General features: G+C 31.3%; 2 protein-coding genes and 1 long non-coding RNA gene across 8 annotated transcripts in view; 2 read left to right on the forward strand and 1 right to left on the reverse strand.

Moving 5' to 3' along the window:
- On the forward strand, positions 1–10,039 carry spz4 (Spaetzle domain-containing protein 4). 2 transcript variants are annotated; one of them, XM_015317345.2, is made up of 7 exons: positions 1–213; positions 309–1,272; positions 2,266–2,450; positions 2,775–2,930; positions 3,009–3,833; positions 3,915–4,037; positions 4,157–10,039. In XM_015317345.2, exons 2-7 carry the CDS (start codon positions 1,243–1,245, stop codon positions 4,401–4,403), a joined length of 1,566 nt encoding a protein of 521 aa, XP_015172831.2. In that variant the 5' UTR covers positions 1–213; positions 309–1,242; the 3' UTR covers positions 4,404–10,039. The 2 variants fall into 2 exon arrangements, with proteins under 2 accessions (XP_015172831.2, XP_089029582.1); XM_089173456.1 differs by having other exon boundaries at positions 2–1,272; positions 2,245–2,450.
- Dlg5 (MAGUK family member discs large 5) lies at positions 5,045–25,668 on the reverse strand. 5 transcript variants are annotated; one of them, XM_015317310.2, is made up of 14 exons: positions 24,977–25,668; positions 23,973–24,075; positions 23,428–23,445; positions 22,959–23,106; positions 22,435–22,783; positions 21,942–22,361; positions 20,787–21,866; positions 20,021–20,703; positions 18,756–19,903; positions 17,570–18,539; positions 17,260–17,501; positions 16,934–17,163; positions 15,361–15,580; positions 5,045–14,000 (listed from the first exon to the last, which is right to left on the reverse strand). In XM_015317310.2, the coding sequence occupies exons 2-14, from the start codon at positions 24,013–24,015 to the stop codon at positions 13,894–13,896; spliced, it is 5,658 nt and encodes a 1,885-aa protein (XP_015172796.2). In that variant the 5' UTR covers positions 24,016–24,075; positions 24,977–25,668; the 3' UTR covers positions 5,045–13,893. The 5 variants fall into 5 exon arrangements, 4 of the variants coding, with proteins under 4 accessions (XP_015172796.2, XP_015172798.2, XP_015172793.2 ...); XR_016176884.1 differs by lacking the exon at positions 24,977–25,668 and having other exon boundaries at positions 5,045–13,004; positions 13,095–14,000; positions 18,756–20,703; positions 23,973–24,030; XM_015317312.2 differs by having other exon boundaries at positions 19,569–20,703.
- Positions 24,270–25,975, forward strand: part of LOC149032220 (uncharacterized) — a 6,319-nt gene continuing 4,613 nt past the window's right edge. Inside the window, exons 1-2 of the long non-coding RNA XR_016176886.1 lie at positions 24,270–24,677; positions 24,763–24,871. This is a non-coding gene — a long non-coding RNA (uncharacterized LOC149032220). The remainder of the gene's footprint in view (positions 24,678–24,762; positions 24,872–25,975) is intronic.

The raw sequence follows: 25,975 nt of genomic DNA on the forward strand, positions 1-25,975 counted from the left end.
GAAGATCATCATCACGTTCAAAGGTAGATTGAGAGAGTGAGAAAGAGAGAGAGAGAGAGAGGGGGGCGGAAAAGAAATAAGAAATCGATAAGAGGGGATGTCATAGCTCGAGGTGTTGTGAGGGTTTATTTAGAAGGGGGTCCTGTTAAGGCCCCCTTTTATACAAAAGCGAGGAAATTCAGTGAAAGAGGTAGCAGTGACAGTAGTTTCGGGGTTAGTAGAACACACGGGACGTCTCGTTATAAGACTTAAGTTGCCTTTACAAGCGAACTGAGTTGTCTTTTTCTAACTCCATAAACACATTGCAGGTACAGTGGCGTAGTCCGTTGGTCAGTTACCTTGACAAATTCACAAAAGATGTTTATTGCCTCTATAATCTTTTTTGGAGATAAATAAATTTTATATGCAAGTCGTAAGATGCTTATAAACAGTTTCAAACGGTAAACACTTGGGCATATTTATTGCAGATGTTTTTGGGATAAGAAAGTCCATATTTCATATTCAAAATATATAAAAAGAAAGGAGTGAAAGTAGCAGAAAAATTAATTTAGAAGATGGAAGATCTGAAGAAAGAATGTCAAGTTTATTGAAGATCTAAGTCCTATCGTATTTCATGCTACGTCACTGTTAGGCCCCCGTGACACACATCAATGGTAGCGAAACTAACGGTACAAGCGACGATGACCTACTCCTCATCTTGCTTGCTTCCACTCTCCTCCCTTTCTTCTTCTTCTTCTTCTTCCTCTTCTCCAGATTTCTCTCTCTCTCCCTCTTACTCTCTTTTACCTGGAGGATTCACGAGTACAGAAGACTCGATCCTCGTCCTCGAGAGGGGCGATCTTTTCCAAGCGAACGTTTACGTTGCATGGGCGGCGGGTGACCAGAGAACGAGGAGGAAACTCGAGGAAGGCGAAGAGAGAGGCCAGTAATAAAAGCATTCTCTTCGCACGCGGAGGTGCTGTCATGTAGCCACGAGCCCCTACCCTTCGCGAGTAATCCGCGCGAATACTCTTCAAACTTCTTCTACTTCTTTAAGACACCTTCTTATTTTTCTTTTATCGTTAAAGTGCTGATAAACTGTCATCATTGGAATCGATTGTTTAATGTGGACATAAGTCGCGGAACCGCGACGTCGATTGTGTCAGATCCTCGTTCAAAACAAATCAACTAAGAAAAAAAAAAGCAAAGAATAAAATAAATAAATAAACGTCATCCAACGACGTGTCCTAAACTTCGCGAGTTATGAAATTAATCGCGTTTCTTATTCTTCAGGTGAGTTCATTAACATAAGTCTACAAGTCCAACAAAATCCAACCGTTTGATTGCATTCATTTATTTATTTTTTACATTGATTACTTTTCTTTCATGTCTTGTTAATATAATATTTACTTGTTATTTATTTTCTTTCAAGATATTACCTTAACTGTAATGTATCGACTTCCGCCCTATTATCTTTAACTTGTTTTATGAAAACCGGTCGGTCAATCTTCGCCGATCTTTCTTGATCGAGTCGAGATTTCGGACTTGATTCGCGAGCCTGCAAGCTTGCACGTGGTAACGACAACACGAAGCCACCAGTATTAACGGGATCGTGCTAACTAGTCAATGATATGTTAATCTGATCGATGCTCAACAGTTCATTGCTATTCATCGTTTATTTGATATATTAAATATGTTATCGGTTACAAAACCCTGACGCAACCCTCAAAAAAATCCTGACTAAACTTAAGGGCAGAAACGTTCTTTCTAGTATAGAAAAAGATACGAATTCAATTATAAATAATTAAAGATATGTACTGTTATTGTTTTACTATAAGATTAAGCATTGTGCTCGGTTTCTGTTAAAAGTTCAGCTGTTTTTCCTCCTAAAATTATTTCGCACTCCTCCTTCCCTCCATGCTCTAAATATACTTTACTGAAGTACATTTTAAAGATTAACTGAAACTTGTTAATGGCATTGTGACACAAATGTTTAAATTTTCATCGTTTGTTTCACTTACACGAATTTAACAACATTTCCCTCTCCCTTTGCTCTAATATATCCAACTGAGACATGTATTTTAAATTGACCGAAACCCTCTGAGCATTTTATAGATTACCCGAATAATGAACGATGAAACATTCTCAAAATATAAATTGCCTAATCTTATTGGGCATTTAATAAAATACCTCGGGTAATTTATATAGTGCCCACAGATTCTGTACATAGATCGTAACAGATACATTACATACACTCATGCACAGACACATACGACGTAATTATAGGTGATCAGTGTGCAGCTAGTGAGATGTCAAGGAAATGGTGGTGGTGGTCCAAGTACTTTCGGATACGATGCATCATCAGCATGCAGCAAACCATATTCGCGTGCCGGACGTACGAGACTCGTTAATCTTCCATGTGACTTTCGCCGGCAAAGTTGGTGCACAGTCGCTGGTAGCTCCTATCCCTGGTATTTTATTTTTTCTTCATTTTTCTATTATATCCCCCATATGTATTCTTAAAAAAAAAAATGGAAATAGCTTTTGATATATCATATGTTTTCTTTTTGTTGACCAAATTAAATTATTGAAAGTCCATTGACGTAGATAGGTCGAAGAAAGTGTTTCGCAAGCGTACGCCAAAACATATTTCTCATCTATTGAATTAGATATTAGTCGGCAGACGATTTGACTACGTGATTATATTACGCTTTCGTTCAACGTATTCACTGATTATTAGGACACCCGCATACAAATAACTCGTCTATAGGTTCATTCGATTTTTTCGATCGTAGGCATGCCGTACGTCGTTTCGTACAGGAGAATCAAGGCTTGATGAGACGTATGTATGGCGATGAAAAACATATAAACATTTTGAAGGCAGAATTTGAGAAGAATGACATAGAATTAAAGTATGATGATTACTATCATCCTTTTTCCGATGATTCCAGGTGAATATCATGGTATAAAATGTTTAACAAATTGACTAAGTTACTTCTTGGTATATTTATCTTGTTGATAAATCACAGGGGATATCAATATGAGGACGAGTTCGATTCGATGGAAGACGAAGAGAGGATTCTAAGATCTGATGACGAAGAATATGGGGGTCGTGGTTTCACCAGTAGGTCTTTCAACGATCCTACCACCAAGAGATTTGGTAAATTTCCTAAATTGAACGAATATACTAGATTGAGAGCGACTGAGAGTTCCACCACTAGTACCACAACGATAGCAGCTTCTTCAGTAACTAGTACAACAACGTCATCGACTACGATAGAGTCTTCCAAAGCATCTTCAACCACAACGGTAGCTTCGACTATGGTTGCCTCAACAACAGTTTCATCAGCAAGCGTTGATTTTACTACAAAAGAGATCGACAGTATCCAATCCTCGTCTTCAACGACACCTAAAAAAGTAGAAAACGAAGTTGAAGAGAAGAATGAAACAGTCACACACACACAAATGGTTCGCGAGCAGAATTTAAGTATCAACGAAATATCAGAACAAATTGATAGAATAGACGAGAAGGTTGATGAAAAAGTTGAGGACAAGTTGGAAGAGCCAACGGAACAAACGGAAGTACCGGAATTGAATATCGAGGATGACTCGAATGTCGATAGTTTGGATGCACCGACTTCGTCAACGGTTTTTACTGAAGATTCCTTCGACGTAGGCAAAGAAACAACTATTCACGAGACCTTCGTTAATGACGATCAACAGCAATTCAGACCGCGTCCAGAATATAGGCCGTCGACGAGGCCAGCAACGGTTAATATGGAAGGTCAGCTTTATCAGGACGTTGCTGGGAAGGATCAACAACAAGAACAACCTGTTCTCAAACTCCGTGGAGTGTGAGTATCCGCATGAGCGGTTAACTCGTCAAATAATTTTAACTTTCATTCATAATATTAACGTTTATTTTTGCAATATAGAAACGCTTGTCCTGTAAAAGAAGAAGTAGTTGCACCGTTTTGGGCGAACAACACCAGAGGCGAGGTACTTGCTCTGCTCAATCTTTATCCTTTCGAACAATACGTTCATTGGGAGAAGTGCACGTAAGTAACAATGATGCCAATAATTATTTTATTTTTTCATTTATAGTTATTTCTAAATTGAAAAAAAAAAAAGAAGATTTGTATTTAATAAGTCTCTATATGAACTTCTTTTATGGCAGACACGAAAACAAACAGATGTACTGCAGAGATGGATGCAGATGCGAACAACAATACAGACTTCATAGACTATTAGCTTACGATCCCAATAACGAGTGTCGTGGCATATTTAGCGACTGGTTCAAGTTTCCAAGTTGCTGTGTATGTCGCTGTTACGATTTGCCACTTGAATTTCGGGTTACATCGCGATCGCCTCGTACCCAAAAACAAAGGCTAAGAGTCCTGCCACCTCGTTCGAAATTTTTCTAATGTTAAATGATAAAATTTTATACTGAGTTAATCACGAAAATAAGTACGCAATGAGGTCTAGATAACTACATATTGTTTAGCTTCAATACAGATTATTACAATTAATAAAACGTACAAGACTGTCACAATAAGAAAGAAAAGAACAAGTGAAGCAGTTTGTTTTATAAGTTTACATGATACTGCACATTGTATATATAATAATATATATTCTTAATAATACACAAATCTATATATAAACAAACAAAATTTTCATATACACGTTATTGTATAAAAATTTAGATTTATTCGCATCAGTGAGTAACGAAGATATTTGATTTATTTGTACTTAATAGGAAAATTTGATAATTTATACTTAAGATAATGATTTATTATTAACTAGCTTATGATTAATCTCAAACGCAATTCTTTAACCATATTTAATACCAAAATAAGTACAACCGTACAGTAGGATCGTTTGACACAAGAAATATTAATATATAATATATAATACCTATATATATATAGATATACGTACCAGATTGCTATTTAAATAATAACAAATGTCTTCTCATATAATATTTGTTATTTAATTTAAAAAAAAAAAAAAAAAAAAACAAGAAAAGTATAAGGCTCGTGAGTAAAATGAATTAACACCACACATATCTCTCGTTACTTTCATTTATTAATAATTATTTGCGTTTGAACGATTTATATACATTTATAGATACACGCATCATGCGTATTTTCCTTGCACGCGATTCGCCGACTTAATTATCTATGATTATATATAAGTATATATAATATAGTAACAACAGCCAATACAGAAATTACTCGTAATTACTTGAAAACATATAATTAATTATTTTTACTTATTAAGCTTTATTTCTTTTTTTTTTTAGTGAGTACATTAACTCATTTATAACAAATTTCTTGTGACTCAACGCATGATTTACTCACAACTCTGTTTTAATATTCTGTTTCGTGTAACGATTTAGAATTCTTTTAGTTAACGGACTCGATTCTAATCATTTTATCCGATATTTTTTAATAATTACTTTATGCAAAAAGAACAGATAACACAAGCGTAGATTAATGCGACGAAATAAACTTTTATTGTAATCATAACGAATAATAAACATTCACGTTCTTTCGAACGTTGATTTTATTTACGCCGAAATAGCGCAATAGTAATATCAAATAATTATTGTACAATAATCAATGTTATGTATGCATATACACAATGGTGTATTTATTTAATCTATAAATATGTGTTTATTCGCGTATGTATTATATAATATAATAATAATAATAATAATAATAATATAATAATAATAATAAACATAATAATATTATATTAATAGTATAAATAATAATAATAATAATAATAATAATAATAATATTAAAATAATATTAATAATAATAACAATAATAATAATAACATATGAGAGGGACGTTAAATCATTAATATCACGTCGTAATACATGTATGTACATATTATATTGTTAATATATAGATATATACACACACATATTCAGTATACGCATGTATGTATAAAGAAGCGGTGTATATAAATACAAAAACAATTATAAATATAGATTAAAATATATTTGGTATCAAAACCATTGCAGGGAAAACGTTTGAAGGAAGAAAACGTAGTATCTATATACATACATATAAATGTATATTTATATATATATTTAGTAAATCGCTTTGAATTATTCTCGCAATAGTAAGTAAGACAAAATAACATAAGTGCCTATGTTTCTTGATTAACAAAATGTTTATATAAAGTCAAGCGGATAAATAAAGTGAACCTTTCCGTTAACGAAGAATACGAAATTCATTGTCGAGTAATTATTTTCCTATATATATATATATATTTATATTGCATTTTAAACCTGTTCTTTTTTTTTTTTTTTTACTTCACATTTTTCTTATTAATATTTAATAAACATTAATTTAATCGAAGAATAAAATATAAAGATATTTATCTTTTATACCCCATCTCGATTTTTGTATGCAGTTTTAATACACATCGAGTAATTAATAATATGTTTCGACGAAGAACATTGAATAAAAGAAGTCGGCGCATAAATAAGTAATATAGCTACTTAATTGTAAGAAGATAAAATGTTAATCAATACAAATCTCAATTTTATCTTATACAAAGAATAAAAGGATATACTTCATTATTTTCAAAAGATACAAATAATGTTGTGCACTCGGGCGATTGTTGAAATTAAGGAACGTTCATAATAAGGACTACGACGCTCAATTATATAAAAATGCGTTTTAACGTTTTCTTTTTTAATTTTCTTTTTTTTTTTTTTTTTTTTAATGATTGTACGTATCACGATGATTTTCAACGATATATTTTTTTTATATTTTTATATTTTTTATCTTTTTTTTTTTTTTTAATATATCAGGCGGAATTTTATTGCGGAGATTTCGTATTAAAAGATACCGTCATTCGTCTGATTATTATTATTATTATTATTATTTTTTTTTTTTTTAAGAACAATGAAGGATTTAACAGGCAGTATACAAGTGTCTGTATATGTGTTTTGTATATGTGTGCTTGTGTGTATGGCAGGAAGAAATATAGGAAGACAATAATTGGCTCATAAAATAAAAGATAATATAAAGAACAAATAATTTGAGGTTCTCTCAATTTTCTTGCTATTTATGACTCTTTAAAAAATATATCTTTTCAAATAATGATGTATATAATAAGGAATAAAAATTATGTTGAATGAATATATATATATATATATATATATATATATGGAGGGGAAAAAATAACCCTTAGGATATCCTAATGTTAGGAACAATGGATATCGGGAAATGTGGGTAATGTAAATACAAAAAGGAGTAAACGATAATAATCACAATAATGGATCACAATATCTCGTTAATTATTTATCCAAATACTGTAAATTAAAACTCCATTGTTTTAGTTTTTCATTGCGACACACTTATTTCTGTTTATAGTGTACTTTTGTTTCCTTTTTCTTTTTCAATAACAATTAATTTATCGATCATAAGTCGACGATAGAAGAATATTGCACTAAGTTTTAATTGCAAACATTGTTTTTGTATTTTTAATACAAATGTTTTCATTTAAATAATTCGCTATGTGTTTGTGATTCGCACGTTTAGTTTAGAGACTATTCTCGATTGTTTTTATTAATTAGTAATAATAATACATCTCTCTCTCTCTCTCTCTCGTAGTATATCAAACCTCGTGAAAATTGTAACAAATTCAAATCTCTCGGTGCATCGCCAGGAAGGCATCGATCATTTATTACCCGTTACTTTTGCCTGCAAAAGTTATAATATATATATATATATATATATATATATTTATTTATTTATTTATGTTTGCATATAAACCGTCGTATATTAGAATTAAGGAACGTGCACGGTTTATTTATTAAAAGTTAATAAAATGAAAATGTTAAATAAATGAGAAAATTTCTGTAGAAAATGCAAACTCTTTCACGGGTAGAGTTTATCTCTAAAATATATAAACACTATTGTTCCTAATATTTGCAAAAACGTTTTTGCATCTAAGTTTATCAAATACTATTACAGATTTATCAATTGGAAGACTTGGAAGAGACATAACGCGAAGGGAGAAAGAGAAAGAAATAGGATTATGGAGAAATGATCAAATTGATGATACAAGTAATCATTTTTGGAGGAAGTGATACGACAGATGAAAGTGTTTAAAAAGATAATAATGGGAGGGGGGGTCGTGGTGGTAAGGGCGTGGTGATAGGTATACACATGATCACTACAAAATTTAACATAGAAGATAGAAGAATACTATCGAAGACTAGTCGTGATCTACGTTCGGAATATGTATTCGCAATCACGATTAATGTTTCGTGCTAAATCGCGTTATATTATTCGAACGAGACCGCCGTTTTTTCCGCTTCTCCGCTACATAATATATCACCATCAACGCTTCAATGATTATTAATTATTATTATTATTATTATTAGTATCGTCTTATTATCTTATTATATGTGAATTCTGAGTGCACCCGGCTTATGCACCAATTATATCTTATATATAGAATTATAATTACTAGATTTGAGATCCAAGTGAACAAAGTTTATGATGAACAACATTGACAATCCTACTTTGCTTTCATATTTCATTTCTAAATTTTGAAGAATTTTCGATAAGTTTTATGGTACATGTGTATTTTTTTTTATATGTTATTATTATATTATTCCGTTTTATCTCTCTCTCTCTCTCTTTCTCTCTCTCTCTCTCTCTCTCTCTCTCTCTCTGTTCACTTGTTCTTTTGATTGCAATCAATCATGCTGAGAATGAGACGATTAGTCATCTCTTTCATTTCTTTCGTAAATATACGCACTTGTGTGTATGTGTCGAACAATTTATATATATATATATGTATATATATAAAAAATGTGTGCTTTAAGTGCGAAATATCAAAAAGTGTGTTATTAAATACATGACATCTATATACTCATCTATATATAAGTATTGCCGAAAATATGCATTTATTGTTATAATATACTATATATGTGTGTGTATATCAATATATGTATATATATGATACATTTTTAAATGTATTACATATATAAATATATTAACATTTATAAAGAATATTTCGATATTTCTATTACGAACTCTTAAAACTTAAATAGATCAAGTTTTGAATAGAAACTAATTTCATCTACTCAGTCTCTTCTACAAGTTCTAAGAATTTGTAATAGATTTTTCGAAATACTTTGTATGTACGTATAGAAGAATTGTTAAGTTGATATGTCGTCGAAATAGTAATCTTATACATATCACAGTACTGTGATCGAGAATAATCATAATCACACGTTATCTTTCTTTTTTTCTTCTTTGATACTACTATTTTGCGCTTCGCTTAGCCCTCGATTTCATTTCATTTCATTTCATTTCATTATATTTCTTCCTTCCTTTTTTCTTCTTATTTTATTTATTTCTTTTCTTTTATATATATATATCGAAATAGACACAAGGAAAATGTGATTTTTTTTTTAGCGAGGCACATATTTGAGCTAAACTTGAAACCGAAGTTAAATACGAGGGAAAGCAAGCTTTTCTTTTTTTTTTTTTTTTTGCAATAAAATTTTAATCAAACATAGAGAGTTTCATTCTTTTTTTTTTTTTTCTTTTTCTTGATAAGGTTTTAATAAAAAATGGAATCAAATGTAAAATAATTATTATGCTTATTGGAAAAAGAGCCATCATTTTTTTTTTTTTTTTTACAAAATAATTTTTCATGCAAACATATTGTAATTTTTCGATTGTACGTGATTATAAAAAATTTGTCTTTCAATTAGAAAAGCTAAAGCGAAAGTACTCGTCACTTATTTTCCTTTGGATAAAATACTTGGCCCTTAATTAAGTTACTTTTTCTAAATAACCTTTATAGCGAAATTATACATTGATAATTGATCCATTTCGCTTTTTGTATCAAAATGTATATCTAATTCTGTTAAGTTTCTTGGCTCTATAATAAGAATAAATGTAATTATTATTCTTACGAATTAGTTTTAAATATTCTTTTAATTTTTGGTCTCGTTTGTAACTTATGCCTAAATATTGTCTTGTCAAAAACAAAAACAAAAAACAAAAAAAAAACTAAATTTTACGTAAATCAATATCTCACGTCACATGTCAATATCTAATTTGTATTGTTTTTTCTTTGTTTTTTGTTTTTTTTCTTTTTAATTTCTTTACTTTCATATGCTGCACCACACACACACACACGATTTGCAATGAATTATTTTAAACAATATATTTGTGTGTCGAGATAATACATATAAATATATTCTTCGATTTCAAGAAGGTTTGTTGAACCGCTCAAAATATGTTATAGAAAAATAATTTCTTTTTAAAATAGTTTCTTTTTTTTTTTATCGATGAAGAACAAATAAATTTCGCGGCCCGTGAATAGCGATAACAATCAATCAACAACCATTAATTTTTTTTTAAAGAAATGCTAGCCTTCGATTGAAGTAGTTATGTGTATACATAGATGTTTACGTTTTTTTTTTTAAATAATCGATCATCATTCATACATAATTAATACGATAGAGATACATTGAACGTATCATCAAATTTAAAATGGACGAAAGAGTTTTATCTATATCCAGAATATTTCAATTGATACATATATATATATATATATATATATATATATATATATAAACATTTTGTAAAAAATAAAATTAATAAATAATAAATTAATGAATTAAAAATACTTTTGGCTTGGCATTTATAAATCAAATATATAACGATGAAAAAATATCTTTGTATCAATTTCATCTGGATTTAGATATTTCAGTACTGCACAATTTCATTATATATATATATATATATATATGTATAATAAAGTATACTTAAATAATTATCACTTGTATTTAAAATTAATCTTGCATCTTAAGCTCGTTAAAAAAAAAAAAAACATTATAATAATACGAATCTAATATGTTAACACATCTTAAAAAAGAAATACCAATAATAAAATTATTACATAATTATTTAATTATTTTAGAATTGAATTAAAATTCTAAAATAAAACTATAAACTATCAATTAAAGCTCATCCGAAATAATAATAATAATAATAATAATAATAATAATAATAATAATAATAATAATAATAATAATAATAATAATAATAATAATAAAAAGAAAAGACTTTAGACGTAAAATATCTTTTTATCCAATAATAATAGCATAATAATACGAGCTATAAATTTATCACATTTTCACGATTCAACAAGTTTTGAATGAAAAAAAAAGAAATTTTAGAGCTAAATAGTCTTTTAGTCTAATAAAAATAGAATAATAATACAACTTACAAATTTATCACATTTTGACGAATCTACAAATTTCGAAATACAAAAAAGTTAACTTTAGAAATAAAGTTTGTCCTTTTTCGTCAAATTAGAATCACATAATATGACTTAATATTGTTTATCACATTTTGACAATGCAACAACGATTTGACAATTTTTTAATAATTTTTTTCTTCTTCTTCTAATTTTCTTTTTGTAATTGTTTGAAAAAAATGACGGAGGAGTTTTAATATGCTGTTCATTTCTATAACCAATGCCTATTGTTCCCTACGAGGTATTTACAATTCGATAGAAGGAACTGAGTGTTATTTCAATTCCATTGACTGTTTCTATTATCAATTCCGATGCTTCAACAATTTATAACTTTTAACTCTCCAAACCAACTCAGTAACAATATGTACTTAACAACATGTATATAAACAATAAACTAATCAAAATGTGTGGGTGAATACATATATATTATATATGCAGGGTATCTCAAAAGGTAAATACATTTTTTTTAACACTAAACCTACCGACACTTTATATAAACCTATTCCTACCATGAGCGATCAAATATAATCTCTTAAAAAAAAAAAAAAAAAAAAAAAAAAGAAGAAAATCATTTATTTTAATAAAGGATGAGATTTTGGCCAATTGGATAGTGAACAATATATTTTCTTTTATTTAGAAAAAAAATAATATAAATTTTATGCGTTTTTACTACATTTTCTTTTTTTCTTTTTTTTTTTTTTTTTTTTACAAATTACAAGATTCTTACAAATTACCACATTTTTACGAATTACCGGACGTGGTCAATTTGGACCACGCGTGGTAGGTTTAGTGTTAACAAATGGCAGTAATAATTCAATTTTGTAAAAAGTGGCACTTTGTCTGCTTATTTATAACTCTATCTAACTGTCAATGATAATTATTTGTGATTGCTTGTCATTTGTACAATAAGTCTTAAAAAAAAAACACAACTTTCTAGAAAATCTTTGTAACTCTTAAGTTAAAGTCTTTTTTGGTCAGAAGTTTATTGACCCACTTTATCTCATTAATATGCAATAAAATTTCAATTCATACCTTTCGGGATATCTTGTATATATTCATATATGTATATTTAGAGTTTCCCATGCTCGTATATATATGTCCAAGTAAATATCTTATAACTGGTTGCAGTTATAAAAAAAGTTTAACAACAAAAAGTTATTCTTCTATAATTATATAAAATATATAATTGTTTTTTTTAATATTTTTCATTGATTATAAGACAATCCAACACTTAATAATTAAATTAATCAATTTTTCATTAGACAATTTGAAAAAAAAAAGAAAAAAACAAATAGTCGTCAGACTTGAAATCAGAATTATAAACTATTAACTTGTAAAAATTTACAAATACAGTGATGCCTTATATTGTTTATTTTATACATAATTTATAATATATTATTATTTAAAATAATAATTATTATAATAATATATAATTATATAATTATATAATTATTATAATTATATAAGATTATGTAATCAAGAATCGTTAACTAATGCACTAATTAGTTAAAGAGGCATCGCTGTAATTGATAGATATAAATAAAATATGTATACAGCATGAAATATAAATTACAATATCGTCAAAATTTAACACGCACTTTGTAACTGACTCAGAACAATGAAAAAAAAAAAAAAAAAAAAAAAAAATAGTTTTCATTAAACTTTCTTAAAACTTTAACCAATAGCAAAGATATTTGCAAATGATGTTCACACATCTAAATATATAAAAAAAAAAATCATTATAATATAATCTAATACACTATGTTTTGTTTATCAACTAAAACTTAATAAGAAAAATGTATTACCTGGTGTAAATAAATTATATACAAATAAGTATCTCTTTTTCAACATTGAAAAATATCATGTTATTTGTACAGCTTTACCATGAACTCTATGAAAGTTCACTTTTTTTTTTTTTTTTTTTTTTTTTTCAATCAATCTTGTCTACTCGAGATATTAAAATTGGTTTGAAGAGTTTATAATAACAAGTACAGGCACGGCAGCAGTTGATTTTTTAAACTAAACGATTATGTGTCTGATCGATATTCATCCATCAGCGGGCCACGATACGACGGATATCAAATTTCGCCTATGGTCTGACAATATTCCAGAAATATTCTATCCCAATTAATCCTCTCATTTAAATTCCAATCAATCATCCTAATAATAGATCGATTTAATCAATCTTTCCAATATATTTTCAAATCAATCAAAATTAAGATAATTAATATCAAACAAAGTGTCCCATTTTATAATTTCATTGGTTTTTTTTTACACTTTGTATTATAAAGTAGTACAAAGTTAGGATTTATTTACATCTAATCTTCTATCCTGATATTGAATGTAATAAAAAGAAGAGAGTAAAAAACTGAACAATAATTATATACTTTTTTTTTTTTTTTCATTATTAATGAAATATAAATCTATGGGACGTAACAAAATTTTCGAGAAAGAAGTTTCAACAAAAATCTGTATTTTCTCCGATAAAAGACCAAAAAAACAATATTTCTCGAAAGCATAACTTTTTAAGTATGCACGACGTAAGGGCCCCCTGGTGGAATTATATTGATTTCCACTGTGGTTTACGGGGACCCCCCTTTGATGTCAGGGAAGTCCTCGTGGAACCCAAAGTGCTTTACTTTGTTCTTCATCAACGGCCCCCTTAACTTGTGTGCATATATAGGCTACATTCACTCCTGCTGGGATAACAGCTGAAATTTTAAATAATTCAATATAAATATTTATTTGATAAGTGAATTTATATTAAATTACAATCCTTTTGCTCCGAATTGCATATATATATATATATATAAATATAAGGGTCCTTTGAATTTGGATTATCTTTAATGATCTTGAAGTATGACGAGTATATATATAAAAGATATCTATCTATAGGTATGTATATTAACATATTCATATTTTATTTCATGTAAATTATTAATGTATAATAAAACACTTGATATATATATATAAGTAAATTTACACAAAATAATTTTGTGATCAAAATATGTCATCATCTTTGTATTATTATGTATTAACACTTTCGCTGCGGTGCGCTCAGAAATGAATTGCTCTCTTAGAGACAAAATAATAACAAACACAAACTAAATAATATTAAATAAGAATAATTTTAGTAATTTTTAATAATCTTCAATAATCTTTAACAATCATTAATGGCCATTATTGTGAAGTTATTCATAACAAAATGCAAAAGTAATGCTCGGAACGAGCGACTCTGACCGAGCACTTGTACGCGGTGTTCGTTCAGGAAAAGCGTTTATAGTTGAGCGCCTAAAAACGCTGTTTTGCAGTGAAAGGGTTGATATATTTTAGTATTAAGTATTAACCCTATTTATTAAAGATATTTTTTGAAATATATATAATGAAATATTAATTTAGCATTTTAACAGAATTTAGCTTTGGTACTACAATTGTGAGACATTCAAGAAGTAAAGTTAATCGATTTGGTCAGAGTGAAAAACATATATTATACAAATAAAATATGAATATGCTAATACACATATATGATAAAAACCATGTGATAAAAACTACTCGGAATAAAACACGAAGGTATTAACTATACGTGTATATGTATATGTTTTAGTAAAGATATAAGATATAAAATTAATACGTACAAAATTATGACAACTGTTATATATACGACCTTGAACAGTGAATGGTACAGCAAAAAAACGTATATATAATAAAATACTCATGTTAATTAAGTATTTGGCAATACTGGATTCCTCAGGCAATTGATTATTATGAAATAATTAAGTATAAGCAAGAAGTATCAGCATTTTGAAACGATAATATTCTGTTGATTTTTACGATTAAATAGAATAATTTAAGAAAAAATGTTATTAAGAAAAAAAAAATAATAATTTATATTATATATTGATATTAATAAATATTTAATAAAATTTGAAGGATAACAAGTGCTATCGTGCAGGTGTAAACAGGTTGATATGTTTGTGTACTCCAGTGTCGTATAACAATAGCAGTTACATTTTCTTATAAGCGTATCGGAGCGAAAGGTTTTATATATCAGGTGTAAAAATATTCACTTACCAGAAATAAAATGCCTATATTCAGCTTCCAACTTAAGTGCCTGTTCGTACATTTCTTTAGCAGCCTTGGCGCTGACTTTATCACTAGGATATCTTGAGTCTTTTACCTCCTTTATTTGCTTAGTGCTCTTAAATTTGATCAATAAGACTATTGGATAGATCTGATGTCTATGAAGTCGTTCGATAGAAGCGATTGATATATCCAAGATACAATGTGTGTTCTATTGAATTATAAAATCATTCTTATTAAATATTCAATTCCAATACAGCGTTTCTCAACCTGCGAACGTTGTTCTATTTAGAATGGGTAATTCAATTTAGAAATGATAGCTACTAAACTTACGTTAAATAGAGGAAACAGAATTTATTTATAACAGATTTCCAGAATGTCTTGTGAGATCGCGATGATCGCGATGACTGCCGAATCTTTAAAACAATATACAGTAATTCTAATTTATCAGATTTTTATAAGTTTTCCTAGAAATTGTTTATATTACGGAATAATATTTCGAGCGTGGTACCAATACAAATAAATGTACTGGATCAAGAAGGTTGATAAACGCTGCTCTAATAGGCTTGTAAGAATATCTTTAACACGTTGACCACCTAGCGAAATAATAATAATAATAATAAAATCCCATTAAGCCACATCTATTATGGAATGAAAAAAGATTTGACGTAATTTGTAAAAGGAAAGTCCTGAAGTGTTTCATCGATTTTTTTTTATAAATAACATCAATTTTTATTTACACTTCTCACTTTACATAAATACTACAAGGAAAATAAATATAACATACAACCTACCTTTTTTTCTTTTATATTGGCTAAGAGCCGACAATGGAAAAGTTATTGATTTTTTTTTTATATATATATATATTTTTTTTCCATTTTAATTTTAATTTTATTATACTTATCTATTTTAATTTTTTATTTCCGAATTTTATTTTTGTCTTCGTGTATTTTATGTTTTTTTTTTATTAATTTGGAAATGATGATAGGATGTGTGATTTCAAAGATGTTTAAAATACCAAAGCTGATCATAATGGGCTTATTCAATAAAAAAATATTCTTTAAACTTCGATAACAAGAATAATAAATCCTCGTATACTTGAACATTTACCTGGATCAGCGACATTGTTATCATTTTTGAATGTTTTGAATCAGAAATTGCTGCGATTGTATTGGCCCGATATTTTTTTTATGTAGTATTCATATGAAAATCTATTTTCTACATAATATTAAACTTTCAATTTATCAAAAATAATTTTGTTTAATTTATTTAAACAAAATAAATATTTATTATATCAACCATATTTTGTAATCTAAAAATAGGGGCTATACTTACGGAATATGTCATTGGCATAATTCTATAACATTTCTGCATAGGATTTCGAATTTGAAATGGCAGAATACCAAGGAACCTTTGCTTGATAGATAATTAATAATCAAAAATATAACCGCCACCCATATATGGGCTGGTGACAACTCATTGGATACTTTACATATCAGCTAAATTTGAATGACTTGGTAGTCAACGTGTTAATACGTTCAATACGTTTAAAACGTTTAATTACCTTTTCGCAAATATCTTTGACAGCTTGAACGGTGGTACATTCGAAATAACTTCCTTTCTTCCTGTAATCCACATAAAGGGAATCTCTTAAGCCTTGCTCAAGGGTAGCTTGAGAACAATGCATAGCTTCTGCCAGGCATCTTGTGAATTGTCCAGGAAATTCCTGTAATAATTTTGTCACAACGCATTCGCTTAAGGGACCAATTATCAGTACAGGTCTCAAAGCTGGATCTACAAGGAGAATATGTAATGCATTCATTTTATGTAATATTTAAAATGAATATGTTTTGTTTTTTCATATAACCACAGAGAGTGATATAAACTCACAATCGAGTCTTTCGACCCGTTGATAACTAGCTGGAAGGCTTTCTTCATTTAATGTTCCACTGTCACTATACCATCCCATATTTACTCCAGTAATATGAGATAGTTCCTTACTATCTCTACTAGACGAACGTTGATGCTTTTTTCGACGGAAGAAACTTCTACGTGCACTTGTTATACCGCGCCTACCGGCGTCCGTTTCTATATCCCCTAAAGATCGACGTAAAAGAAGTTCTTCTTCGATTCTAAAAAAATAAAAATACACGTTAATAATTATTTTGGTATTACCATAGATAATTGTGGTTTTACCTACTTGAATTTGCTTGGAATTATGCCACAAGTTTGGCGCCTACCAGTTTGGTCAACGATCCAAGCTCTCCAATTACCTGGTGTACCATTGAACATAGTATTATCCACATACAAAATATCATCCTTGTTGAAGTGAAGTTGCAGACTATCTCCTACATCTCCAACTCGATCAAACATCGCTTTAATATAAAAACTATCACCAGGCTTATCCTTGACCTCATTGTATCGCTGCGGTAAATATTGAGCTATTAAGGTCACTTTATCAGCTGGCCTAGCTAGTTCGAGTGCGGCTTGTTCTGCGGTTGCTTGCTTTAGATCTACGCCATTGTATTCCAATATTCTATCTCCAGAACGTAACCCAGCTTCTTCTGCCAAACAGCCAGGCTGCACGGAATGAACGAATATACCAACGCCATTTCCTCCCACGAGCGAGATGCCTAAGTTAGAACACTTCCTAGTTTCAATGAATAAATATCTTGGTTCACCTGGAGTTGGACTTTTACGATTTTGTTCTTCCTGTGTAGGGCTCCTTACGGTCGCATTCTGTCTCTGCAATGTTGTGGCAGCCTGATTAAGTTGTGCACGTGTTAGAGCACTTCCAGTTACACGCAACGAATCAAGGGTGGCGGAATTACGCATGTTGTCAAGAGTAGCTGAACTACGTAGTTCAGGTTTTCTGATGTTGATATCTAAAGACGCTGAATTTCGAATTTCACGTTCTCTTTCTTGCGTAGATCTAACTTCCAAAGAAGCAGAATTTCTTATATCTCTTTCTGCACGTTTTACGCTCAGTAAATTGGTAGTAGTAGCAGTAGTGTCGCGTTCGGGCTCGGTGCTTTCCAAAGGTTCGATCGAAGGTTTCCTTGGAACTTCTGGGCTGTTACATGGTGTTGGTGAGCCACTTCTGGTGCCACCTTCTCCAGCAACAGCTTCCGAAGAACTTGACGAAGCCGATCCTTCAAGTTCGTTGTACTCTTATAAAGAAAAATATCACAATGAAGGAGATGTAAACGATTTTCAAGTAAACACTACAAAACATGTTACAACAACAAGATAGGAAGAGAATTTTATCTTTTTTATTTTAAGAATCATGCGACATCGATAAAGTGCGTATGCCGTACATAAATGTAGAAAGGAAAGCTACCGTTCGTTGTTGATAAAATGTGCCTGAACTAAGAAACAACACTTACTGTCTGGACTGTACTGCACCAACATCGTTATGGAATTACCACACTGGCGTAAAACATTGGCAGCTAGTTGGTAGGTAGCACTTCTCATATTAATTCCACACACTTCTAGAAGTTGATCACCGATTTGAAGACCAACTTGTGACGCTAAGCTATGCTCACTAACGGTGGAAACGAAAACTCCTCCACTTTCCAAACAAGAAATTTGTATGCCCAGTGGTTCGACCGATTTATCTATGTGAACTCTACGTAGTTCACCAGGTGCTGGTCGAGGTTGAGAGTAACAATAATCTGGCATGCTCGATCTCTTGCTACTATTCCCTCCCCTGATGGTTCCTCCTGTACTACTCCCATTACCAGTTCCAGGACTAAGAACCTCTACGTGAAAGGTCGGCATTGGACTGCCTCTCTCGGATGTTCTTTCTATACTTCCAGTTGAAAGTTTACCAACGCTGTTTTTTGATGTAACACTAGGATTGGACGGTATACGAAAACGTTGATTTTCCTTCTTTCTTGGGAACGTACCACCTTCGTAACCATGAGTGTATGCTGGCACATCATATGCCATGCTGACTGGCGGAGCACGAGGTTTGTGGTAATGCAAGTCTACGGAGGGTGTGTGCAAATGACCAAAACTCGTTTGCGGGCCCGGACTATACGGAGGCTCGAAACAGTAGGATCGTGCATCGGGAAGTCCTATAGACTCTCCGGATTGTGCAGACGGCAATGACGGTGGTGATGGATATCTCGAGGGTAAAGAGTTTTGCTGGTGTGGATGCGGATGCAAATGTGTGAAGGGGGGAAAAGAGAAATTACCAGCTAATTGTTGTCTAGGTCCACTAGTGGACGAAGTTGACGACCCAATGCCTGAATAGAGTTGAGAGTGTGCTCTATTATGTTGCAATGTTTCTACCTGGCTATCGTTACTCATAGCGTACTTCTGTGCTTTCTTTTTAGCGAAGTAATCCATGTCTCGACCAATATTTCCAGATTTTACAGAGAAATCGATACTTGTCTCGGATGGCGCCAATGTCGAACTAAGCCTATTATCGGTATTTTCTATTTCGATCGTCGGCTTCTTATCTATTGTAATATCCTTGAATTGTACTGCTGGCGTGAAGGACTTCTGACCAAAGAGTTGTCCCGATTTGCTGAAATTTGGTAATGGTGTTTCTACCGCTTTGTAAACAGTATGTCGATTACTGACATTAGAGAAATTAGGTAGAGGGATAGGATTGGAAATACGATTATAGTTGTAACTATCATACTTTGGTGGATGATTTAGAAGTACGCTCAGTGGTAGCCTTTCCTTCGTTTTTCGTGGATGCAATATCGTACCGGTACCATTTTGTATTAATGGACCACCTCTAGCCTTGGGCCATGTACCACCGTTTTTCTCCATTTTTTCTGTTCCGCGTCGTTTACTTCTTTTCAGCACACCGTTATTAGTTTTCTTATGATAACTCTCTATAACCGAATCGAGCTCTGCTATTGCATCCTGTTCCTGTTCGAATGTATTTGGACTGGAATTGGGATGCCTCTTCTTCTTATCATCTCGATCCTTACTAGGTTTTCGACCTCTCACGAAATCGATCTTTTCTCTTATATTATCCCAAGCATTACTGATTCCACTTTGCTTTTCTCCGCTAACAGACTTCGAAACTTTATAAACACTTCTGTCTCCAAAGTTCGAGCCAATGTATCTTCTATCAGAATCGTCTGATGTTGTTTTCAACATCAATCTTTCATGTTCAGTTTGCGAAAAATTGTTTACCATCTTTTGCTTCTCTGTTGTAAAACTACCACTGATTGGCATTGTTTCGGAACTAGTAGCAGAAGGTAAAGAAATACCTTTTAGCGTTGTGATCGTTAATACATCTGTTGTATTGTCGTTCAAGATCGACATTGCTTCATGTGCCGAATTTATTCCATCCATTGGTTTGCTATTGATCTGTAAAATTTCAAATTACTATGTTAAATGCCTCTTTAAAAATATTTAAATAATGTGAACATAAAAAGAAAGATATAGCTTACATTTAAAACTCTATCACCAACTGCTAAATTTCCATCTTTGGCAGCTGAACTGCCAGGTGATATTTTTGATATATAAATACCAAGCTCTAAAGCAATGCCATGTGGAATAGAGCCAACAGGTAGCTGTATAGTCCTCAACGATCTTCTAGCTAATCTTCGTCTTCTTATAGTCAATGTGGTTGGACTAACAGAACAAGAACGTAGTGTTTCTAAAATCATTCTTGAAGATACTGAAGCACAATCAAGGTTGTTAACACGTATGATGCAATCGTTTACTTTCAATTTGCCATCAGCTGTACTCCCTTGTGTCACTTGCGCTACGTAAACACCTGTATCATCAGGATAATAAGGATCGTCACGTCCTCCTACTAACCTTACACCCAGATCACGATCGGTATCCACGAGTCTACTCAAATCCATGTTAATAGTAAGTACTTCCCACTCGTTAGCTTCCGCATCAATAGTGGTGTCGTGGCCATGCGCAATACCTTGTCCAAAGACATTTGCTCTTAATGCGTCACCAGACTCTATCTTCTCCTTTAAATCTTTCAGCTCTCTTGAAGCTTCGTTTCGTTGTTTTTTTATATCATCAGAATCACGCAAAGCACCCGCCAATTCAGAGACAGCACGATCACGTTCCTTCCTTAACCTATCGCATAACGTTCTTATACTTTCTCTTTCTAATACTATTTTGTCTCTCTCACTAAATGCCCAATCTCTTCTTCGTTTGGATACTTCTGCTTCTTGGATAGCCTCCTCCAGTTCGGTTTGCAGCGTGTCAACTGATTTTCTAAGCTTGTCTAATTCTAAATTAGCTTGGTCTATATTGTCCATACGTTCTTTCTCCCCTTTAACATCCCTATTATCCGTTTCACGTTCAGCTTCTTTGTTCACACTGTCTCGTTCTCGATTAAAAGAATGCAATTCCAAACGATTTTTGTAATCTCTGTTTGCACCTTCGGAATAATCACCGAACTTTTGACGTAATTCATTACACTGCTTTAAAGATTCATCCCTGTCTTGAAGTGCTGATGATATTTCTCTCTTTAAGGTTTCTATCTGATAAGACAGGGTCTTTTTCTGATAGAAGATTTAAATAATATATTAATTTTATATATGAAATAAAAATATCTATTTAACACAAATACTGCTTACCTCCTCGATAAGTTGTTTATTTTGAGTTTCTAAATGCGTAATTTTATTGTATGACTGGCTTAGATCATCACCAAGTTTTTCCATTTCTTTGTGTACAGTGTCTCTTTCACCCATAATTAAACTATATTCTTGTAATGCTGCATTCCTTTCTTCTGTAAGCCGTTTAATATCTTTGCTTGTTTTCATGCGTAACACCATGGCTTGATTAATTTCTTTGACTGCTTCTTCATGTTGTTGTTGCATTTTAGCCAGAGCTTCTCTATACTCGTTCCTTTCCCTTAAAGCAATGTCCCACTGCCTTATAGCAGCGGTACATTGCTGTTTCAACCCATTACGCTCACGTACGGCAGTATTACGTTCTTGAAGAATTTCATCATATTGTTTTTTTATTCTTACAGCTTCTTCTTGCGATAATTCCAACTAATTACAATGTAAGCAGTTTATTAGATACAATAGATCATTATTATTAAGATAACACAAATATTGACATTACCTTGTTAACAACAGATGAGTGAGATGCTATTAAATCATCATATCTCTTTCTTAACGAGTCATATTCATCTTTGATGGCTTCATATCTTCTAAGTGCAGATAAATAATGCTGATTCATAGTATCTCCATTGTTGGTGTCAGGAACTAGAGCTTCCTGATTCTGACATCTCAATTCTGACACTTCTTTCTGTAGTACTTGTACTTCTCTATCCAGCCTCTGCTTGTCATTTACCAGATCTCCATATTTTCCACGGAGAGCGGAACTTTCTTGGGACGTTGCTTCTAATTGATTCATAACTGCTATATGTTGTCCACGGTAATACTCCAATTCTTTCATAGTATGTTCACACCTGTAAAAAAATATTCATGTTCTGCTTTTTGTTTTTGTTCCACTTTTGCTATAACACAATCATTATATTGCTAACATATATAGTATGAGGATTGGTATGCATGCTTATAATTAAGCATGCAGATTTATAGTAACTTCAAATGAGGACAAAATAATTAAACAAAATCAAGACAAACCGTCTAACAGTATCGGAGTGTTTATGCCTAAGTAACTTAAGCTGATGCATTGCTTTATCACAATGAGCTTGTAAACCCTCATAATTGGAACGACATTCAGAACCCCCAACAGGATTTCCAACGCTGACGTAGTCTCCACTATCCCTTTCTGCATGCCAGGTGAAAAGTATATTTCAAACAACAGGCACAACACAACAGGGATATGGGATAATAAGATATAATAAAAAAAAAAAAAAGAAGAAAAACATGCTTATTTGTTAAACAAAGAAAGAGACACATATTTTAAACGTCAAAACAAAAACTATTTATTTTGGATTAGCAAATATTTCAAATTTTACGTCAATTATTTAAATATAAATCTTAGACATCTACTTAAGAAAACTGACCGATACTTTGTAGACAAACTTATCGAGCACTACAACAAAGAAAACTTATAATAAAAATGAAATCTTGTCAATGTGCTTCTTACCCATGTTTAGTGCTCCATCTAGAAAAAAAAGAGAGATAGATATATTAGACATTTTTATATAAAGTATGATTATTAAATATAAATTATATAATGTCGGAAGAAAGATCTAGCAAGATAACAACATCAATACGTAATATCTTAATTAATGGAGGGAAAGATTTAAACCAACGAATACTTGTTCCACTAGACGAAACATTATAATCAAAATTCTTATTAGCTTTCACCAGAAAAGAAACTCTAGGTCACGCATGTAAGCATCATGATTCATCACTATTTATTAAGCAAAGAACTATGAATGATCTTCCAAATTTTAGAAAGCCGATATATAATAAAAACAATTATAATACTAATAGAAATATTGTCCTAATTTGTGTAAGTATTATAGATTAAATGCTTATTTAGTCAAGCGTATTACCTAGAAATAATAATATACTATAAAGTTAAAGATGTGTTTTGATATTAATGAAGATCAACATAACAAGATCGTTATGTTTTTTCTTTTTCACGATATGAGAATTAATAATAAATGTAGAAAGAAAACTCACCACTACCTCCAGCGCTACCCAAGGATGATGCACCAGAAGCCATGCTCTTGTTCCATCAAGTCTCTACAAATATTTTTCTAGCAAGGTATGTGCTAGGTATCGCCTGGAAAGTACCCATATACTGTACTTTACGGAAGAGTGAACCCTTTGTGAATTACTAAGAAGTAGCCTTCGGTATGACATTAGAGCTACTATATAAACGTAGTCGCGCGCATCAGGGGGATGCAACATTGCACCTGCTACACATCTATACTGTCTGGTGCTCCAATACAAACGCACATACTGAAGTATATCGAAATTTATCATGCATGTCACTTTTTCCACGCGACCAACAGAAGACACGATTTTATACGTGTGTACTATGTTATATGTAGTATACTGTGTGTATGTGTAAGTGTGCACATTGCGTGCGTGCGCGGTGCTTGTATGTATATATAAATAAATAAATAAATATATATATATATATTTATGTACGTGCTATGTGTGTATGTATGTATAACTATGTACGAATGTATGTATGAGGTGTGTATGTGTACATATGTATGTATGTCGTGTGTGTGTGTGTGTGTGTGTCGAAGAACAACGAGAGAGGACGTATGTTTTCTGAATGGGTGTAATAAATTAATCTACGTCTTGCTGATGTGTCCCGAGGTTAACGCGTATTGTTTCTTTTCAATGATTGTCACGAGATTATCGATATTCTAGGTGAGTTTGTGCTTGAACGTGAAAAGACATGTCACGGAGGTAGCTTCAATATCGCCAGGAAAGAAATTAAAAATTCTTTTGTTAGATTAGAGGCAGAGAGAGGGGAGGGGGTGATGGAAACGAATAGACCAAACGGTCTCGAAAAGGTGATTTCAATGATACATGCCATGAATCTATGGCGATAATGTGCAAAGGTTCGTACTCCTTTAATGTTTCACACGAGACTTTGTAAATGCCGACCGTATTGTACATCCCGAGAACAAATAACACGCCAATTTTCGTAATAATTGATCGCTCACCTGCTGAACTAACGAGCCTGACAATTAACCATTTTCGTCTACCACTTCGGCCAATTTCGTATTGTCGGTAATAAACATACTTCACGGACTATGCAGTTTAGAGGGCAGTGTCGGGCGTGGCGCTGCTGTGTTAAATAAAAGGGTTACTCCGTCGATCGTTTAGAATCTTTCTTTTTTTACGTATCTTTTTTTTCATAGATCTTTTCATTTGAATCCTTTCTTTCATTTTTTTTTTTATCTCTTTTAACGTTTTGTTGATCAACGATAAGTTTGTATTTATTTCTTTATTTATAAGTTGAAAATTTAAATTACATTTCATTTTTTCCCGCGCAAATTCGAACTGTTGTAAGGCTTATTATAATTTTATAACGGCGGGAAATTTAAATTTCGAGATATTAGTAAATTCCGACATTATCGACTGGCTCCTTTTCTTCTTTATCACACAAAAGTATTGACTGCTTATTTATTTATTTATTTTTTTCTTTTTCTTATTTATTAGATATTGCTTTATTATGTATTACAGATGAATAACTGTATCCTATTCTTTGATAATATTTATCTAAATAATCTTTCGAGTGTAATCTTTTCTTGTTTTTCTTTTCGTTTCATCAAAGGGAGCACTTTATTTTTATATCGGTTAACAAGAGACATTCAGTGGCCTCGGATAAATTTGTCTTTTACCCTTCATTGAGGTATCTGGAAATAATTTGTGTAAAATTAGGGGGAAATTATACTTCTTAAGTGACCTACTTTCATAAAGCTGTTTTAATACTCTAACCTGGCCTTGCGTAAATCACCTATCATAGAAGATAGCCTATCGTCTAAGAATAAATTCGAATGAACGACAAATCGATTTTATTACGATAAGTTTACTACGTGTAAGCGTTTCTTATTATCTTATATCGTTTATTGAATAAAATGTTATATATATATATATATATATATATATATATATATATTATATTGTTTATTTTATTTGTTAATAAATAACGTCAATAA

The sequence above is a fragment of the Polistes dominula genome, unplaced genomic scaffold (genome assembly GCF_049000335.1).
Source record: "Polistes dominula isolate Pdom_NZ unplaced genomic scaffold, Pdom_raw_medaka contig_33, whole genome shotgun sequence".
Classification (NCBI taxonomy): Eukaryota; Metazoa; Arthropoda; class Insecta; order Hymenoptera; family Vespidae; genus Polistes; species Polistes dominula.